Source organism: Cynocephalus volans, chromosome 17, assembly GCF_027409185.1.
Source record: "Cynocephalus volans isolate mCynVol1 chromosome 17, mCynVol1.pri, whole genome shotgun sequence".
Taxonomy (NCBI): domain Eukaryota; kingdom Metazoa; phylum Chordata; class Mammalia; order Dermoptera; family Cynocephalidae; genus Cynocephalus; species Cynocephalus volans.
This window is the reverse complement of record NC_084476.1, coordinates 15,218,084-15,240,185: the sequence shown is the minus strand read 5'-3', so window position 1 is coordinate 15,240,185 and position 22,102 is coordinate 15,218,084. Positions and strand designations below refer to the sequence as shown.

The following is a 22,102-nucleotide window of genomic DNA, read 5'->3' as shown; positions in this document are numbered from 1 at the left end:
TGGGCAGGAGGCGGGGGGAGAACTGGGTGGAGTTCTCTGAAGTAATTTAGCCTTCCAAAAAGAAAAGGAATGGCAACACTTAATAAATAAAAACCTTCTAGAGACCAGTCAGCCAGCCAGTCAAATAAAAATGCTGCCCCTCCTTTCTTCAAGATTTCCCATGGATTCTTACAGTCTCTCGTTCTGGATTAAGTAATGTCTTCCTAGTATAGGTTATGTGACTGCTATCAAAACAGAACCCATTCCCACACCAGAAGGCTCAGCAACACGCTACTAATTTGAAGTCATCGTTAATTAAGGAGTTGAGCAGAGCAACGGAAGCAGCACGATAATAAGAAACTGTAAACCTTGGCTTTCAGCTGGGGGAAGTTGTGGATTTAGTCTCCAAACAACTTGGGTTCAAATCCCAGACCTACCACTTACTAGATGAAACACGGTCAAGTTAATGAACCTCTTTGAGCCTCATTTTCCCCAACTGCAAAGGGGGCTGATAACACCTCCTTTGCAGAGTTATTCTGAGAAATATGTGAGATAATGGAGGTGGTGGTCTGACTCTAAAAGGCCCTTAACAAACGTTTGTCAATAAATAATAAAACAAGAGTGAATTTATAGCCCAGTGAGAGACGGATTATGCTAATATGGAACCAACAGTTAATAAAGATACATTAAAATTTTATAAAAGAGATCCATAGGCACAAAGCTCTGATTCTGAGCAACGTTGTGAGAAAACAGGCCCTTCCCAGAATACAGTGGGTTGAATTACAATGGGTTCTCTGGATATGATATTTTAAAATGGGGGTGGAAGAGTGGGAGGGGGAGCTCTAATGTGCTAATTTTTGTTCACAGGTAACATAACTGAACCCAGGTTCCAGAAACAGGAGCAGACTATAGACTGAGGTGATACCAGCTCAAAGGCCGGAGAACAGGGGAACAGAGTGGTGGTGGGGGGTGGTTAGGTCACATTAATAATAATAATACCATACAATTTAGAAAGCTCTTTAAGTGATTTTCAACAGAAAACACAAGAAGGAAAGTTTGACGTGGCAGGGGACAAAAAGGAAGGACACAAATCATCAAGCCAGAATCCAGGATCATATGGAGAGTAGTCTTGCCTTAGAACGACGGGTGGGGACCATCTGAAAGTTGAAACCAGCAGAAGTGACGACTGGACTAGTCATCTGTGTGTCGCTGGAGCAATGAGGTGCATGCCGAAAACCAAGTTTGGGGCCATAACAGACATGACCCTCTTACTCCACTAAGCTTGGAGAGGCACCGTTAATTGGCAAATGTTTACACAATAGGTAAAACATATTTCATACCCAGGGAAGTTCTACTGAATTCCCTAATTAAGAATAACAGAAGCCCAGCGACCCCTCCTCAGGGCAGTAAGAACCTACCAGGCTTCATCTGGCTGCCTGTGCAGCACTGTGCCAGGAACATGGGGGCAAACAGAAAAGTTCTTGCCTCAGGATTGTGCAGTTGAAACAGGCACAGGCTGCTGACAATTTGCCCTTTGCACAAAATAAATCATTGCTTGTCTCCTGGCGAGTAGAGACTCCACAGGGAGGGCAGCCTAGGACAGTAGAAGGAGCAGGTGCCGTGAGATCAGAGCTCCCGGGTTGAGACTCTAGTGCCAACCCAAGCACTCCATTTCCCCACCTACAAAGGGACAGCACAGCCTCTGCTTGTCAGCATTGCTGGAAGTATTAAGTAAGAAAACCAATGTGAAAGCTTCTAAACAGTGCTTGCTCAGAGCGGACCCTGGATGAGGGTTTGTTCCCTTCCCTTTGCCCTTAGGAAGAGGGCCATGCGTGTCAACAGCCTCTTTATTATTGTAATTCCACATGGTCTGAATTTGATTTAACTTTGCGCTGTCCTTCTCAATGAGGTTGAAACATATCATTGGTTACTTAATGGCCCTTCAAGCAATGAGGCCCTTATTAAATAGCAGCGTGACACCCAGGCGGCGAGAGTACAAGCAGCACACAAAGCTCTCCCCTCTGCTTTGGCACAGACAGCTTTCGGCTGCCCCCTGGGCCTCTGTCTCTCCCTGCCTGCAAGGAGACTTGGAAAGGCAGCACCAGCACGGAGCGACACATGAGACACCCCTCCGTGGCTGGAAGCCTGGAGACACCTCTTTTGGTCTCTTCCTCATCAGAAAGGAGGCCAGTGGTCCCTGCAGAGAAGAGACACCGGGGAGCCAGTGCTCTCCCCTGCACTGCCCCCCCCCCCCCATCCCTAGGTGCGTGCACTTGACTTGGCCTCAGCAAAGACCCGGGCTTGAATTCTGGCTTTGCCACACTTAAACTACTCATCGGTCCAGGCAGCAGGTACCTGATGTGAAAGGTGGAGCTAATGATGTATGTCCTGCTTGTCTCAGAGGGTTGCTGGGAGGCTCACTAACGGGATGGCAGTAACTTCTGTCATCTGCCGTGAGGGCTTAGGAAACCTACCTCTCTGGTCTCGCAGGCTGACTCAGTCACAAAATGTCCTTGAGTGCTTGCTGTATACCAGCCACCTGCCAGATGTTAGAGATCGAGGAGGAAGCAATTGTCCCTGCCCTCAAGGAGGGGTTCCCTACTTCCAATTCACCACCTCAACCCCTAAATATACCTCCACACCACAGCCAGAGGCTTCCTAAAATACCAATGTGATTTTTCACACACACACACACACACACACACACACACACACACACACACACACACACACACACACACCTGTTTAAGACCTTTCTTCCAGTGGCTCCCAGAGCTCTCAGTCGCAGCTCAGACCTTTACAACCTGGCTCCTGCTTACTTCTAAGGCCCCATTCCCATCACTCTCCTCCCACACGTTGTGCACCTGAGCCAGAGTAAATTGCTGGTGGTCCCCCAAGTGCCCCGTGTCTAGCTTGCCACCATGTCACCACACATGCTGAGCTCCCGTCTGAATATTTCTCCTGCCCCCAGCTCACCCTTTATCCTCCAGACTCAGCTTGGAGGCCCCTTCTAGAGGAGGCCCTCTCTGAAGCCTGAATCTGAGCCAGCGGTCCCCTTCCCTCTCCTTGCCTTCAACACTGCTCTCCCGACACTGGATCGTCACAACCAGAGAGTGAGCTCCCTGAGGGGAGCTACCCCCAGGGTGTCATTTCTGTGTTTGCCCAGCACTCTGCAGGGTCCCTGCCACAAAGTAAGGTCTCAGGAAATACTTGATGAATGAATGGAAAAATTATTTCAGCCAATATTTATCAAAATCTGGCATTGTACACTGGAGTGTGAAGATCCAATAATAAACAATAACAAACAAGAGAGATGTGGCCCCAGCAACAGTTGAATTTAAAATCTGGTAGCAAAGAAAGAGAAGTAAACAAGCAATAACAGTAAAGCTGATTCATGCTATGACGGGATGATGGGAGCACAAAGAAAGAACATCTAACCAAGCTGGAGAAGAGAGGAGCAGGGAAGGCTTCTTGGAGAAAGGGAGGTATGAGCTGAGACCTCAAGACAGAGGAAGCTGTAGGCAGGAAGAAAGAAGATCAACACAGTCTATCTAAAAATAGAAACACCTCACCAATCTGGAAGACAGCTATCTCACTTACCTAGAAAGTAGCAGGACCCCAGGAAGAAGGCTGAAAGGCTGCTTTGTAGCCAAAATACATCAGAATGACCAAGCACCTCACTCTCCTGTGAATTTCTCGTTCACGAAAGACTTTCCTAACACCTCCAGGCTGACCGCATTCTGCCCTCCTGTCTCCCACGTTTTGTACTTACCTCCAGTGGAACTCTTAACATCCCACGCTGGACTCATCAGCTATGCCTGCTCCCCTCAAGACTGGGGCGTCCGAGGCCACTGTGTGTGGCTCTTTAGGTTATGCACAAGGGTGCCATGATACTGTACATATGCAGGCATCCTTAACATCTGGAATATTTTTATAATTATGTTTTTAACTCTACAACAAATGGATTATTCATGAGAAATATTAGTTATTGCATAATATTTACACATTACTATAATGAAAATACTTATTGATTTAAATGAGGAATTCAGAAATATTCTGGTTTGGTAAACAAACATCAGATGACTTTATATTTGGGTGAGTTTATATTTAGGATGAGAACTTTCTATCAGGTAGCAGTCAAGTGTCTTATGTTAATAAGCCAATATGTATTGTTTCCCTTTGAAGAATTCGATAATCAGAAGAACTTACTGATCTAATAACATCTAAAATAGCCTGTGCTTCTGTAGAAGGATCTGCTTTTACATCTGATGGATGATTGGTTGAGTATCTTTAAATTTTTATTTTAATCCTTCATTGGTATTAGTGCACTGGTTAAATTTGAAGTTTCACATTGTAATTCAATCATCTAATGTGTGTTTACTGTACCAGAATACTTCTGAATTCCAAGTTCAAATCAACAAGTACTTCATTATGATGCTATGTAGATATTATTTAATAACATATTCATTTATGACTAATAATCCATTGTTGCAACAGACTTATTGAGATATAAATAGTATATTGACTAATTTAATATTTTTTCTTTAAGTGGGGGCACCATTTTTTAATTCACAAAAGAGGGCAGTATGGGCTAGTGGTGGCCCTGGTTCAAGGACTGGGATGGTGTTTGGCAGAGTCTATATCCCCAGTGCCTTGCACAGGCCTTGGGGCACAGCAGGCATTCAACACATATTTATTGAATGAATAAAGAAGACTTTCTAGGACTTAGAACTTAAAATCATATATGTATGCTTTATTTCACCAAACTTTCTAGAAATCATTCCGCACATTCTAATGGAATAGTATTGCATAAACTCTTATAGTAACAGTCCTAAGTGACCAGCTGAAGCTTATTAAACTGTCACACAGCAGGGACCATTTGCCTCTCCCTTTCTTCCCTAGACACAGAGCAATTTTTCCGTACAGAATGCCTTAGGAGTAAGAAGTTTTCACAGCTACAACATACCATTACAGGAACATCTTTGCAGCCTGCCTAAAGAGTCATAAAGTTTAGTAATTTCTGAAAAAATGTCAGAAAAATTCATTAAATGGTAAGCCTTTGTGTAAGTAGTTTCAAACAGAGCCTGAGACTCCTTAAGAAAAGAACAAGTGCACAGGCTAAAGAAAGCAATGTTATCATGGAAAATAAACCCTGCCAAAACCTAGGGCTTGTCTGGGCCTACGTACAGCTGGTTCTCTATTTCTGGCTCGAGATTCGCAATGCTAAACACAGGCATGAGTTCACTGCCTAGAATTCCCTTTATGTCATTTCCCTTTAAAAAAAAATAGTCACTTTGAAGGTAGTCCAAATAAGCAACATTAGAACCATTACTGATTCCACAGTTCAATTCAATTGCCATTTGTGAATGCATTCCTTGTGCCAGGCACTGGAGGACTCAAAGATGAATAATACAAGCTCCCTGCTACTGAACATCTTACAGTCTAGGGGAAGAGGCAGATCGCCTCAATCAATAACCTTCTCCACCCACCACCATCCTGTCCCAGGTGACACCACCTCACCCCTGAGGTCTATAACAGCATCCTAACTTGCCTCTGCCTCCACTCTGCAATCCATTCTCCATCGGGCAACCACAGTGATCTTTTTAAAAGGCAACTGTAATTATCTTGTTCTCTATACATTTAGGCAATGGTCTGGTCTCTGCATGTGGTCTGGCCCCTGAATGCCTGCTGCAAGGTAAGAATCAGACTGGAAACTCCCATACCAAGCCAGGCCCTGTGAAAGGCCACATCTTCACTGGGTGAGCTAAAAGAAAGCCCACTTAGTCTTGGCCTTGGTTCAAGGAAGGGGAAATAAAAGGGAAAAAGTCTCCCCTCAGAATGTCTAGCCATAACACCTTCTTAATGCAAGTCTGAAGTCAGAATTAATACTACACCTAGAACCTAGAAAGACTAACACCAAAAATTGTTAAGTGTTCTGGGTTAGATGACCTCTGAAGCATCTATACAAGGTAAACATACTCAGTTTAAATCCAGGCCTCAAAGAATTAGCTGAGATTCAAGTTCCAAGGGGCAGGAGCCTACCACCAAAAAAGGTCTAACACCTGAATTCCAAAAAGAAGAGAAAGATTGTATGAGACAATATTGAAAGAGAAAATGAATGAGAACTTTCCAGAAGTGGTAAAAGATACCAAAACCTCGGAGACAAGAATCTTAACAAATCCCAAGCAGAATAAATAAAAAGAAATCCTCACTTAGAAATGTCTTAGTGACACCGAAGACATCTGAGACAAAGAAGATTCTAAAAGCAGGTTACTTCCAGACGACAGAAAATGATCCCAGAAGGAAGCTCTGAGCTATAAAACAGAATAATGAACAAAGAAAACAGTAAGTGCGGGTAATCCTAAAAAATGCTGAGACCATATAAAATAATAATAATGTCTAATCTGTGGAGTTCCAAAAATGATAAAATAAGATAGAACTAAAATATCATACAACAAAAGCATATAAGTAAGAAAGGATGTGGCCAAAATGAAAAAGCATCCTATGATCCTGGTGTTGTTAAGAAGAGAGTAAAGATACTCACTTTAAAGTTTGTGAAATTATACACACACACTAAATTTCCTAGAGTAACCACCAGAAAGATAAAAATAGAATGTATAACTGCCAGACTAGTAGAGGAAGAAAATGGGAAATAATTGATTTTAAAAGACATGAAATCCACAATTATGGAGGAAAATATTATCATAACTCTTAACTTATTGATCAGATGAACATTAGAACTGTAAAATTTATATAACACAATTCACAAGTTAATTTAATGTACATATATAAAATACTGCATTCCATTAACTAGAGAATGCACATTATTTTCAAGCACACAGGACACATTTGCAAAATCTGACCATGTATGAGAGGTCTCCAAAAAATTCATGGAAAGCTTTGTATTATCTTTTAATTCCATTTTGCCATGAAGTTTTTGAACTACCCTCATATTAGGCCATAGAACAAAAAATCGCAAAAGTGAAAAAAATAATAATAAGAGAGGAAGTAAGGACAGATGGAAGGAGGAAGGAAATAAAGAAGTAAAGAAAGAAAGAACATCCTCTAATCACAATGCAATTAAGTTAGAAATTAATAACAAAAAGATAAGTAGACATAACCTCATGTGTTTAGAAATTTTTTAAAAAGAAAGAAATCTATAGGGCCGGCCCGTGGCTCACTTGGGAGAGTGCGGTGCTGATAAAAAGAAAGAAATCTAAATAACCCATGGGTCAAAGAAAATGTAAAATACCATGAAAATGTAAAATACATAGAACTAAAAGGTGATGTAAAAAAATACTACAAAACAAAACTTGTAGGTGCAGCTAAAGCAGTACTTAGAGACAAGTTTGTAGTCTTGAGTGCTTTTATTAGAAAACCACCCAACCTAATGTCAGAAAAAGAACAAAAAATACATAAACCTCAAAATGGAGAAAATAAATAATAAAGAGTAGAAAATCATGAAATAGAAAGAAAAGGTACAACAGAGAAAATGAATAAAGACAAAAATTTCTTCTTTGAAAAAACAAATCAAACTGAGATACGTATAAAATACTATAAGTGACCAAGGAAGGGTACTTAGCTTAGCCTGGGGTGTGTGTGTTGGAATCAGGGAAGACTTATGGAAAAGATGAGCCATGAGTTGATTCTTGAAGGATGTGTAAGAGTTAACCAAAGAAAGGGAGGGCTCATTGTAAGGAGAAGGGAAAACAAGAACAAAGGTAAAGGGGAATGGCACAGCATGAAGGCTCAAGTGAGCCACATGCAGTATGGTATCAGTTGTGCAGGGAGTTGAAGGCAGGAGATACCAGAAGTAAGTCTAGAGAAGCTTAGGGCCAGAAGTCAAAAAAATATTCAACTGAGTCTTCACTATGTACCGGGCATTATAGGTTAAGTACTTTACATGATTATATCTTTTTATACTGGCAACAAACAACTCCATGTACAATACCATGCCCATTTTATAAAGAAACTCAGGCTCAGAGTAAAATATACCAACAGTTACGCAATGAGCTGTTTCAAACCCATATCTGTGTGGGTCCAAAGTGCCTTCTTTCAGCCACCATATTATACTGCATCTCAAGTGGTGAAAAGCCTCATCTGGAGCCTTTGCAAGGAGTCCAAACTCTATTCTTCAGGCAAAGATCCAAAATCCCCCCTCCATAAAAAACAAAACTCATTCTTATGAAAAAAGTCTGCAGTGCTGTTACAGCTACCACTGCTTTACACCACCAGGACAGTATTCCTTTAGATTCGGGTGCTCAAAGAGTCAGTGTACCAGTAAGAGGCAACACTGTGATGCAGAATTAACAGCAGGAGAAACTGAACTTATTTGAGTCCCTGAAGCATATTTCCAATGACTATCTAGGAAACACGTACTGTTCAATGACAAGAACTAGATGAGCACATGACATTTTTAACAGTTTTATTGAAGTATAATACACATACCAGACAATTCACCCATTTAAAATGTACAATCCAATGATTTTTAGTATATTCATAGAATTGTGCAACCAACACCACAATCAATTTAAGACATTTTTATCACACCAGAAACAAAACCTGTACCCATTAGCAGTCGCTCCCCACTTCTCCCACCAGAGTTCTCTTCTATCCTTAGCTCTAGGCAACCATTAGTTTACTTTCTGTCTCTATAGCTTTCCCTGTTCTGAACATTGCATATAAATGGAATTAGACCATATCTGGTCTATTGTGACTGGCGTCTTTCACATAGCAAACTGTTTGCAAGGTTCCTCCATGTTATAGCATGTATCAGTATTTCATTCCTTTTTATGGTCAAATCATATTCCAGTGTCTGAACGTACCACATTTTATTTATCCATCACCTGAGGGACATTTGGGCTGTTTCCACTCTTTGGCTGTTGTGAATAATGCTGCTGTGAATATTCATGTACAAGTTTTTGCGTGGACATATATTTATCTATATTGGGCATATACCTAGGAGTGAATTGGTAGGATGTGGTAATTCCACGATTAACATTCTGAGGAATGGTCAAACTGTTTCACAAAATAGTTGCACCATTTTACATTCCCACCAGGAACATATGAGGGTCCCAATTTCTGTACCTCCTTGCCAACACTTACTGTCTTATTTATTATAGACATCTTAGCAGATACGAAGTAGTATTTCAATGCAGATTTGATTTTCATTTGCCAAATGGCTAATGACAGTGTATGACATTTTAATACAACTCTTACTGTATACTTTCTTTTTTACACCACAGATATTTTGACAAAACCTAAGAAATAATCTATTGAAACTTTTAGCAGTTTCATTGCCCGACTGTATGTGAAATTCTTAAGCCTTTCTCTATGGGTAAGATCAGGAATGAGCTAAGGTGTAAGAAGTAGGGAGAAGGTCAAGGATGGAGAAGTCAAGCATGTCTACTGAATATATTATTTGAAAATTAGAAAGAGTGACTCTGCATTTTGATATGGCCGTTTAAATTTAGATGTAATGGCTACATAAAATAGCCACAGCAAAATGCCCTGCCTTGAACTATACAGTGATGATTACGTTTAAGTATTTGGTAAAGACAGGTCCCACAGGTTAGAAAAGATTCATTTGTTTCACTCTCTTCTCTGATATTTGTCATTATATTCGTCAAAAGTAAGTACTTACAGGAACTCACGTACTCTGAAAGTTGATTATAAATTGCTAAAACTTTTTTGGAAATCAATTTGGCAATACATTCCAAAAGCCTTAAAATCTAAATGCCCTGTGACCCAATTATTTCATTTTTGGAAAGTTATCTTTAGAAAATAATATGAAATATAGGAAAGAAACACTCCAGAACAATTTTTAATAGAAGACACAATCTGGACACTTAATAACAGGAAAATAAATAAAATAAATCTCGCTGAATAAGATATTTTGCAGCAATTAACATGACATTTATGAAAAGTCTGTCATTTGCAACAACATGGTTGAACCAGGAGGATATTACGTTAAGTGAAATAAGCCAGACACAGAAAGACAATACCACATGATCTCACTCATATGTGGAATCTAAAAAAGCACAGAAGTAGAGTAGAATAGTGGCTACCAGAGGCTGGGGAGGGGTCAGGGGAGGGATAAGGAGGAAAGATTGATTATTGGTACAAAGTTGCAGACAGAAAGAATAAGTTCTCGTGTTCAGTTGCCTATAGTAGGGAACTATAGCTAACAATAATGTAAGGTATATTTCAAAATAGTTAGAAGAGAGGATTTTGGATGGTCTCACTACAAAGAAATAATAATTGCTTGAGGTAATGGATTTGCTAATAACCTTGATTTGATCATTATACAATGTACAACACATCACATTGTACCCCATAAATACATACCACTATTATGCATCAATTAAAAATAAAATTTAAATTTAAAAAGTGTTCAAAAGGAGAAAAAGAAAATTTTTATAGCAAAGAAATGCTTTAAATTATAATTTGGGCATTAATATTAACATAATAAAATCTATCAGCTTTGTAAAACAAAAATATATACTCAGAAGAAATACTGGAAAGATGCTTCAAAGTGAAAACAGTTGTTGCATCTCAATGGTGGCATTATAAATCTTTAAAATATTTTTCCAAATTGTTAAATTTTTTAAATGTACAAGGATTATTTATATAAGTGAGAAATGTGCTTTTTAAATAAAACTAACTTCCAGGCTCAAAGCCCAGTCCTGTATTAAATGACTTAAGTAAACACTAACTTCCAATGTTCTTATTTCTAATGGGCCAGGAAATCACACTCTCTTCAAGTAGGCAGTAGGGTCCACTGGGACAAGACCTAGCCTGAGAGCCAGGAGAGCCAGCCTCTAGTTCTAATCTGTACGTCTCTTAACACCTCTGAAGCGTGGAAAAGACGAAACAAAACAAACACTGTGCACTGACTTTGCCATACACTTTACATATGGGATTAAAATGGGACAACAACCCCATGAGTATCATGATGCCTCATGTGACAGAACTAGCAAGTGGTGAGGATTCAAAGCCAAATCTAACTTTATATCACTCTAACATCTGTAAAATAGAAATAATGAAATGAAATCGGTCACTCTCACTGCACAAAGTAAAAGTCAAGTTACATAAATGAAAGTTCCGTATAAAATATCCAGTTCCATGGAAATGTAAGGCTCTAAGTCTCTCCACAAAGCCTGTTAACTCACTAGAGATTTTATAGTACCTGAAGGTAGACTTGTGTGTTTCTTCTGCCCTCTTAAGTTAAATCAATAATAATTAAGAACTGTTTTTAGTGAATGAGAAGGAAAAAATTTAATTATAATAATGTTGATCACACAAGGCCAATAATTATCCATTAGATGTTTAAATAACCAACAGGGGGAAATGTTTACAATACATTTGAGATTAAAAGTAGCTATCCATAATATTGATAAGCTGATTTTTAAAAGCATAAATATAAACAAAGTATAACCCAAAAGATGAATGAACAGAGAATACAATCAATCATTTCACAAATGAAGCAATAAACTAATAAACTGATAAACTTACGCAAAAAGCTCAACTTTGTTGACAGAGTAAATGTAAATTAAAAGAACATATTTTTACCTATAAGTTTGGCGATGATTTAGAAGCTCTATATATGGTATTGGAGAAAATATGAGAAGACAGGCACTCTCAAACATTGCTGGTGGCAATTTCATTATAACTATCAAAATACAAAATGCATATACCCTTTGATCTAATGATTCCCAGGAATTTATCCTACAGAAGTATTTGCACAGATGCATACTTAAAATGTCTGAATGGTGATGTTTACCACACCACTCTTTGTAATAGTGGGGCAGGATAGAACAGGGACTTGCCCCTGTTCTGATCAGACAAGCAGCAGCAGCAGCTTAACCACCCTATCAATCAGCTCACCCTTCTTTGGAACTCTGTGGTTTTCTGAGCAGGAAACAAAACCACAAAGTAAAAAAAAAAAAAAAAAAAGGAAAAAAACCTTTTCCTTAATTCTCAGAAAAGAGCTTACACCTGCAGAAAGCACCAAAACCTCCCTTTTCTACCTCTACTATTCCTCCCTCTAATCAAGTTAGAGACCCTCCTTCTCATAGAAGTTGAGATATAAGCCCTGTCTCTGAAAAGCCCTGGGGCAGCCCTTACAAGGTTGCCCGTGCACCCTTCTGTGTGTACTTTCACTTTGCAATAAACAGAGGATGAGTGAGGCTCTGCCATGTGAGCTTAAAGTTATTGTGGGTTCCCCATGGGATTCTTCTCTTGGGAAATCCAAGGACCTGTGTCTCCAACATCAATTGCAAAGCAAACATATGGAAACAAAATTCAACAATATTCAATTGTGGTACATCCATAGAATGGACCATCATGTGGTTATTAAAATGAAATTAATGTATATATATTAACAGAAAGACATCCACAAGGTACTGCTAAAAATGCAGTTGCCAAACACTATATACATTCCCCTTATATGCAGGGACTAAGACCCCCAGTGAATGCCTAACACTGAACCCTATATATACTATATTTTGTCTTATACATACATACCTATGATAAAGTTTAATTTATAAATTAGGTAAATAATGGATTAACAACAATAGCTAATAATTAAATACCCATACAATGGTACTATGACAGTCGATGTGATAACTGAGACAACTACTAAGTGACTAACGGTGGGTAGCATATACGGTGTGGATATGCTGGACAAAGACAGAGTGGGACAGTGTGAGATTTCATCAACTACTCAGAACGGCACACAATTTAAAACTTATGAATTGTTTATTTCTGGAATTTTCCATTTAATATATTCTGCTTACAGTTATCTGAAACTGCAGAGGTACCACTGTGTATATATTACATAATTGCAGCATTTAAAAAATCGTTTCTACTTACATTTATATACAATAAACATTTTGTATCTCTATAAATGATTTATATCATGGTAGTCATTAGCACAGTTCACCAAGTGGTCTGATTCTCCTCTCTATACCCTCATGGTAGGAGTGCACAGCCCCAGCTCCTCTGAAGTTAGCCATGGACGTGTAACTTGTTTTGACGAACGAAATGTGAGCAGAGGTGATGCGTCACTTATGGGTATAAGTTTTAAAAGCCAGTGCAAATTTACCATGTGCCCTTCCCCTCAGTGATTCATGGAAACAGGTGTCATAATGGAAGCCTGGGTTTCTGAATCACCCAGAGAGGCTCCACCAACCCGCACTGAACCCATGGCATGAGCAAGAAATAAACTTTGGCTGTATTAAGCCACTGTTGTTTTGTGATTCTTGTTACTATAGCACAATTTAGCCATCCTGATACATACAAGAATAAGAAGAAAATGTGGAAAGATACACATCCAACTATAATCCTGGTGTTACCTCTAAGCAGAATTAGGGAAGAGGAGGAAAAGGGCGGGGAATGGGGGTAGAGATTTTCAGTTTGTATTCTATATACTTGCGAACTGTATAAATTTTTATCAGCATGTATTGCTTCTGGAATTTGAACAAATATATTTGTAAATAATCCAGATGTCCCGAAAATTGTGTTTTGTGCTTTTAAAAATTCTATTAAGCCACAGTTCCGACACAATGAGAAATAAAATCTCCCTATGAGCATAAAGAATAAAATATGAAAACTGGCCTCATGGAAGTTCTAGGCAGATGTATCAAAGGACTTATTTGAAAAGTAAAACTATACCAGGGAAGACTGCAGCAGAGATAAACTGCCCTATTCTTCCAGCTTCATTAGGGATGAGAAGGTTTTATTCGGATGACAGAAGCAGATGGAAGAAGAGAAGGAGCCTCCAGAAAGGCCTGCTAGGACTTGCAAAAGCATTCATAAAAATTACTAGATGATGGTTCAGAAACACCTAGGGAAACAAACGGGTACACAAGTGGCAACAGAAGCAGCTGTGAAGACAGGGCACACTTTGACGGAAGGAGGAAAGAGAGATGTTAGTCCACCCGGAATAGAGACACAAACATGACAATTGTTTCTCTAGCAAAACAGTGGCCTTTGAGGAGGAATCTCAGGGACAGGATGGCTTCAGAGGAGCACCCGAAAGAAAAGGAAACGTTCAAAACTAAATAGAGAAATAGCAAGGTTATGGGCCTGTTCATACCATCAGTTTCTCTGTTACAAAATTTAATTAAGATGTCATAGAAATTCATCAGAGGGAAACTCAAAACAACACGTAGGCTCACTTTAAAGTACCGGGCACTTTAAATATTTTCTGCCTTTAATCCTGACAATCACGCTACCAAGTATTTTTATGCTCATTCTTAGAGATGAGGAACTTGTGGCTCAGAGAGGTAAAGCAGCTTGTCCAGGGACACAGAGCCACTATGCAACACAGCCAAGACTCAAACCCATGTCTGGCTATGGTCTTTCCAGGTTTGTTGAGGGGGCTGCTTAGGAATGTGAGGAAAGAGCAAAGAAATCAGCCCACGAAATGTGCATCTCTTCCACGCAGCTGATGGGTATTTTTAGGTACAACAACCTCGGTTCCCTCCTGTGAAACAGTCACCTTATTTCTTTTGTGAACCGAAAGTCAAGATGCTGATGTTGGAGACCATTTAAAAAGTAATAATAATAAAAAATTAAAAATAAATATGTATATACATGTGTGAACTTATGTCACTCTAATAGCTAAATGAGTTCCCCTTGGTGATGTATATAATTAATACAACAAAGTATGAGATCAACACCAGGTCCAGAATGGAGGCTTTAAAAAATTCAGATAGACCTATGAAAGTTTAAAAATATAGTTGATTTAAAAAAAAACCAAAAAATAAATTTTAAATCAGTGTGATTTAAAATAATTTGAACCTAGACTACATCAAGTAGATGTCCACCCAAAATGTAGCTGTCCCTCATCCCATACCATCTTTGTGTGTTTTTGTTATCTGCTATATTCCAAGAACCAAATAAAGCCTGGCACAAAGTAGGTCTGAAAATATTTATTAAATGAGTCAAATGAGCTTGTCATGTCTGTTATGATTAACCAGTAACCTATATATGCAGACTAAAATCTATAGTAGTTTTCTTCCCTCATTTTAAAAAAAATAGATCAAACAGAAAGGAAAGAAATTAACATTAACTGAACACTTGCACTGGGCCGATCATTGAGTTAAGGCAATTTACATACATTCCTTCATTTAATCTCACAAAAATTCTGCAAGATAGATATCACTAGCCTGGTTACAGATGAAGAAATTCAGACTCAGAGATATTCTATATTTAGTATACAATAAGTTTAGTCACATAAGCAGTTAGTGGCAAGGACTTTAGCCCACATCTGTTTGATTTCAAAGCCTGTGCTAACTACAGGATATAATACTTCCCCTTTACAGAAGGCCAATTGCTTTTACAATATGTTCAAGGAACAGATTTAAAAGAAAGAAATGTATGATTGAATTCTTGCAATCACCTTCTGTTGATACAAAACCAGAATCCAAAATGCTACCAAAATTGAGGCATGATACACAGTGTATGTTCTATAACACAGAAAACAGCTGTAACAATTACAACACCTGTTTATAAACAAAACAAAACAAAACCTCAATTTGTAGTAGTTAGTCACAGAACTTGAATATGAGCCCCTCGAATTTATTGTCTTCTAAAGGACTGTTTAAGGAGTTTGTGTGGATTCATGAAGCTATTACACATATTATATTGTTCAAATAACAGTGGTAATGAATTGTGATTTTTATATTATGACAAGTTAAACTCACGAAGGAAAAATTCTTGTGGATTAGACATTAAAATAACATGTCTGTTGAAGGAGAGCATTTGATGGAGTAGGGTATAAACCGTTCTCAAATATAATGCTGTTTTCAGAAAATGGGAAGTAAATCACAATGGCTATCACTGAAACTAGAAAGGGAGGGAATGTTAAATTATCCAATTTTTCATTTTATACTCTGCCTTTAAGAAGAAATCTGAGACAGAGAGATTCAAACAGCAGGCTCACATTCCATGGAGGGGTAGGGCAAATCAAACGGCAAGTCAAATGGTACAGGACTTCCTTCCCTACTGTGGGCAGCAGCAGGATGGGATTTGGAAGGCACAGGCACCAAATGCTCCCTCTGCCAGGCAGGATATATTTCAGTGTGTTTTGTTTTAAGCCCTATTTGCAATATTGCTCTCCTGGTTGTGAGTGACTCTGCTGCCATTTGAGAGTTATGGGTCAGATGAGAAACAGAGGGTTAGGAAGTGCAGAATTATAGAACACATCTTAAAGTGGGCTTTGGAACAAAACAGACTACCTGAACCCTGACTTCTCACTTACTTGCTGTGCCTACCTCAGTTTCTTCACTTGTTATCTGCATATAACGATGATGACAATGATGATGATGATGATGATGATGATAGAATAACCCCTTGCAGGATGGTTTTTAGCAAAAAAATAGCAAAAAAGACCATATAGGACTGTACACTGGCTACAAGCACAGGCCCTGGACATCTCTACCACTGGGCCTTAGGCTAGCCCTGTACCAACATCTCTCTAAAGCTCAGTTTCCTCATCCATAAACCAGAGATGATAATAGGATCTACTTCAGAGGGTTGCTGTGAGGATTCAGTAAAATAATCCATAGTAAATACTCAAAACAGTGTTTAATGAGCATAAAACACTTAGCACAATGCCTAGCCCATAAGAGATATTTAATAAACAGTAACCAATATTACATAGGCTGTAAGTAGGACAACATAGTAAGTATATACATGTTCTGTAGAAGGGCTGGATAAATTTCAGAAAACAATACATGATTTGGAGTCTCTGAAACAAAGAGCTCATACTGTAATAGATCTCGGGACAGGGGCTTATGCAAACTGTCATCAACAAAGGTCCCACTATCAAATCTCTCAGAGCCCTCATTCATGTTATCTGGTGTCCATGGCACCCCTGTGCACATATACACAGCTTACATCTCCAAGGAGGGCAGCTCACAATAGTGGCATCTATTCTCTAGGGTGTCTTTTCTCTAAGGCTTTCTTTAATGAGGGTAGCAAAACCACAAAAGAATATGCAGGGGATTGGCAGAGAAGTTCACATGATTAGAAGAGGAACACACAATTGTACAAAAATTGAGCACCTGCCATGAGCCTGGAACCGTCCTTCTGTTTCATGTCACAACTTCAGTGGTGACTCTGTAAACATGATTTTGCTATTCGAGAATAACTTTAATCCTATCTACAAGTTTACAGAGCTAACATCTGTGAATTTTCCCTTGGAGAAACAAATTTAACATTGTGGACACAGTTGGATTAGACCTAACCAGAATGGAAATGACTGAAAACTGAATCATCAGAGATTGGCCTGGTTCACTTGAGACTGAAGGAGAGTAGGCAAGGGAAGCTGGGTCTATATATGGCAGCAATCTGTGATCAAATTCAGTCACAAGCACAAGCTGCTTGGCATGGCCTTCAGCGTGCTCCGTGATCTGGCTCCTTCCTCATCTCTCTCCACTCTCCCACATGCTCCCTAAGCTGCCATCGTCCCATCCTGTGTATAAAACCTGGTCCACACTCCCTGCCTTTGTTCCTACTCTGCATGGAATGCCCTTTACCCATTCAACTCCCAGACTGGACTATAACTGTCTGTTTGCAGGTCTGTCCCTCTACACTGAGATCTCCTGGAGGGCAAGGAGTGGATCCAACTCATGTCTACCTCTGCAACCCCTAACCCAGGGTCTGCCACTAGAGAGCCAGCAGGAAGTCATGGGAAGAGCACAGTACTGAAGCTTGGTTTCAGATGGTCTACCTATTTCAAATGCTAGCTTTGCCCTTTACTAGCTCTATGGCCTTGGATAAGTTAACCTCCATGTACTTCAGTTTTCTCATCTGTAAAATGGACAGAGTAAGAGCTATATAAGGATTCATTATTGGGGTTGTTATTGTCAATGTTAAATGTAGGTGGAATAAAGAAAAGTGAAAAAGACGGGTGATTGTGTTCCCTGGAGCCAAGCAAACTTCCGAATTCACATGCTAGCTCAGTGATATCCTGTTAAGTGGACCATGTTATATAGAGCCTCACTATACACCCACAAAAGGAGGTAGAGCTTACACTCTGGTTGGTGTTCATGACTTTATCTCTTACCCAAGCTACCCACCCACCCCTGCCAAAGCCAGCCAGCCATCCAGGTACTCCCCAAGCTTGCAGTAGCAACAGCATAATATGCAGGGCACGCTATTGCTCAACCCCTCGCACCCCAGCCCCTGGCAGAAATTCCTGCTGCTAGAACGTCAGTGCTGGGAGTTAGAGATAATCTTGTCCAACATCACCCCCATAAAAGTTGGGGAAACTGAGGCCTAGAGAGGTCATGTGTTTGCACTGTGTCAGTACCAGGTCTACACATATGTTACATGTCATGCAGTCAACTTTGTAGTGGGTATTAAGAATACCATACTCATAGTTTAAAGCTAGAAGGAACTTTAAAGTTTATCTACTTTGAAACTCTTCAAATTCTATATTCTAGGTGTCAAGATGAGAAGTGAGCTCTGTTGCAAGTATTCCATCGTGCATTTGATGAATATTTATTGAATACCTATAGTGTGCTGTGCATTAGAGACACAAGTCAGACACCGTCTCTGCCCTCAGAACCTCACAGACTAATGTGGAAGAGTGACGTTAAGTAAATAATCACACATCTAATAGTAAAGTCTTACTGTTGTGAGTAAATGATGTTTTAAAATATACTAGAAGTCGCATCTCCACCTATGTGCCAATATGCTTCCTGAGTGGGAGTGAAGGGAGCGGTTACAGGTAGTGATTGGAAATTTCCACCCCACTGGGTAGGCCAATGCAAGGGTCTCATGTAAATGAACATCATCATTATGTGGCTGTAGCAGAAGAGAGACTGGAAACCTCTGAACTAGCTCTACCCGCCCCAGTTGTATAGACAAGCAGGCTGAGCCCAATGAATTTACTCATTGCCCAAAGTAGCACAGCTGATAAATGGAAGAACCTTAAAATTCTGAAATGGCTCACATATACTTCCTTCCAAAAAAGTCCAAATCCCATAGCATGGCACATGATCTGACCCCTGCTCACTTCTGCAGCCTCATCTCTCACCACTCTGCCTCCCACTCTATGATCCAGCCATACTGAATCACATGCAAGGCCCTGAATGTACCTCTGCTTTGCCCGTACCACTCCCTCTACCAGGGACCCAAAGTCCACAGCCCCTAAATAATGCCGGCTCTTTTTCAGCACTCAGGACTCAGCTCGGGTTTGTCTCCTCCAGGAAGCCCTTCCTGAGGTGCCCCTCCTCTACCTCCCACATATATACCTTCATAGAGAGAGAGAAACACTCATCACATAATATATTCATCCAGTCAATGAATATTTATTGAGCAACTTCTACATGCCAAGCATCGCTGATACAGCAGTAAACAAAACAAAGCCCCTGCCCTCATGGAGCTTACATTCTAGTGAGGGAAACAGACAATAAACAAACAATACATAATATAATACAGGCAGAGTTTAGTGTTATGAAAAAAGAGCAAGGGCTGGAGACGGGTGGGGGATCATCAGGGAGGGCCTCTCTGAGGAGGTGGCATTTGATCAGAGATTTGAAGAAGTGACAGATTAAGCTGTGCAGATAACTGGGAAAAGAGCACTTCATAAAGTGGCAGCAATGCTCTGTAATTACTGCAATTACTTCTTTACCTGTGTTTTATTCCCTGCTGAACTATAAGGTCCTTGAGGGCAAGGGTTACATCTTAGCTTGTTTGATTCCCGGGGCCTGGCACAGAACTTGGCAACTCCACAGTGGACATTTACAGAATGAGCAAATGGCCTTGGGCTGGGATGTATGAGTCCATCTGGCCCCCTCTCTCTTAACAAGATCTAGCTGCTTCATACTCTCTCTCTCCCACAGGGCTAAGTAAGCATGGGCCCTGCTTGAGCCAACCTGCCTCACCTGACTCCATAGCCTGGTTTCAGTCCCAGGATTCTCTCTTCATCAGGACCATGGCACTGACGAGTTCTCCAGTTTACCTTGTCTGGCCCTCATATCTTTGGCCTGAACTTGGGAACCAGTCTAGAAACCCAGACACTGTGGAACTGGGAGTCTGTCCTTACTTTCCCCAGTTTTCTCAGGCATGAAAATCGTCCCCTGAATCCCGAGCCCCAACGCTGAGGGTCCTGAAACGTGGAGTCAGTCTTCCTCAATGGCTACTCACCTGGAATTTTGCCCTGCCTGATTCTTGACTTCCCTCCAAACCAAATGACTCTTTCCTACTGGGACATCAACCCTCTGACCACATCAATCCTTTCTGTGGCCATCTCTCTGCATGTTCCAACTTCACAAAACTATTACTAAATATCTACTATAGCCAAGCACAGGGTTAAGTACCTGAGTCCTCATGTTGCCTGCTGCAGATCCCTGTTACTATCAGCAGAACTTCTGGGTAAGTCTTCATACTCAGTTACCCTAAATTGAAATCGTGACATTCCTGAAAACACATTAAATAGCCTTATATGCAGCAAATAAAGTCAAAAGCCTTTATCCACTCAGTCAACTGCAACAGACACCTCTGGAAGTCACTGGTGCTCCATCCAAGTCCCCATCAGGACTAAAATGGATTCAGAAATCAATAACTCATCTCCTTACTCACCCTTTCATCCACTGCTTACTGGCACCTGCTATATGCCAAGCCCCGAAACATAAACCACAGTGTCTGCATTGATGGTGATGATGGTGATGGTGATGGTGATCATATGGTGATTGAGGAAGACAGAGAGGAGAGGGGGGTAACATAAGTTACCATGTTCTGCACATTTGTGCTATACAACACCAAGCAGCAAGTCTTCTAACACTAACAAAACAATGACAGGTATTATCGGCCTCACTTTACAGAGGTAATAGGCTAAGAGGTGAAGCAACTCGCTCAAGATCACACAGCTAAGTAGCAGGTGTAATGAGACCCTAGGTCTGTCTGCCTCCAAAGTCCACACTGTTACACTGCCCCAGAGTCGCACAATCAGTGCTAAACACATACGAGTATAACTTCAACGAAGAAGTGAGAGAGAGAGGGTCCCAGGCCCTAGGTACTCACAGCTGGTGGAGGAGACAGACATAGAAACAAACAGCTACAATATGAGGAGGCGAGTGCAGATGGCTGGAGACTGGGTGTGGCTAAGTTGGCCTGGAGGGGTCTGGGAAGCCTTCTTGGAGGAAGTGACTTTGGGGCTAGGCCTTGCAGGATGAGCAGTTTGCGGCTGACAAGCAGGCTCGGGCGTGGCGCACCGCGGGAGCTCGTCCTGTCCACCCCCCTGTGCCCACGCGGCCGGGCCGGGCCTCACCTCCTTCCACTTGAGCTGGCGGATGCTGATCTTCAGGGCGTCCAGGGAGGTCTTGGCCTTGGAGCTGTCCACGGTGACGGGCCTCGGAGAGCCGTTCTCGTCGGAGCGGCGGCCGGGGCTCCTCTTGCAGCTTCGGCCCTTGCTCCTGGGCTTCCCGTGCGGGCCGGGGCCCCGCTCCGGCGCCGGCTTCGGCTGGGACGGGGACAGCGTGGGCAGCGGCCGCGGGGGCACGCGAGCGCCCCCGTCCTCCGCCGCGCGGGGCTGCGCCTGTGGCCCGGCCGGGCACTCGGGCTGCTCCTGCCCCGCCCCGCGCTCCGGCTCCCCCGCTGCGCCCGCGTCCACCAGGACCTGCTCCGCGGCCGCCTCCGCCTCCCACCGGGCCGCCAGCTCCCTCTCGGAGCTGCCCCGCCGCATGGCGCTCAGGGCCGGTGCCAGGGCCAGAGCCGCCGCCGCCGCCGCCGCTCCGCCGCCCCGGCCCGCACCCAAACTGCCGCCGCTGCCACGCGCTCCCCGCCCGAGCCCGTTGCCATGATCGCTCAGGCTCGGGTTGACAGGGGCAGCCACCGCCTCGGGACGGGGCCCGGGAAGGGACAATCGCGGACCAAGCCCCAGAGACCTCATAGGCCAGGGCGTCCACGTGACCAGGCCTGTCAGTGAGGCGGCGGCGGCCATCTTGGAAGAGGGCAAAAAAAGCCGCCGGGCCCGCCCACCCGGAAGGTCCGCCTGGTTTGTGAGCGCTGACCTTGGAGGGCAGAGGCCGGTGGCCAGATTGAGGGTAGAAAGTGTTGAACCCATAGGGGCTCCTGAGCCGTGAGACGGCGGGGGAGACAGATGTAT

General features: G+C 41.7%; 1 protein-coding gene across 5 annotated transcripts in view; it reads right to left on the bottom strand.

The window, feature by feature from the left end:
• Positions 1-21,753, bottom strand: part of TTLL11 (tubulin tyrosine ligase like 11) — a 258,789-nt gene extending 237,036 nt beyond the window's left edge. For all 5 annotated transcript variants that reach the window (XM_063081751.1, XM_063081753.1, XM_063081752.1 and 2 more), the window contains exon 1: positions 21,266-21,753. In XM_063081751.1, the coding sequence (XP_062937821.1) occupies positions 21,266-21,679 (414 nt within the window). In that variant the 5' untranslated portion in view covers positions 21,680-21,753. The remainder of the gene's footprint in view (positions 1-21,265) is intronic.
• Between the last annotated feature and the right edge of the window lie 349 nt (positions 21,754-22,102).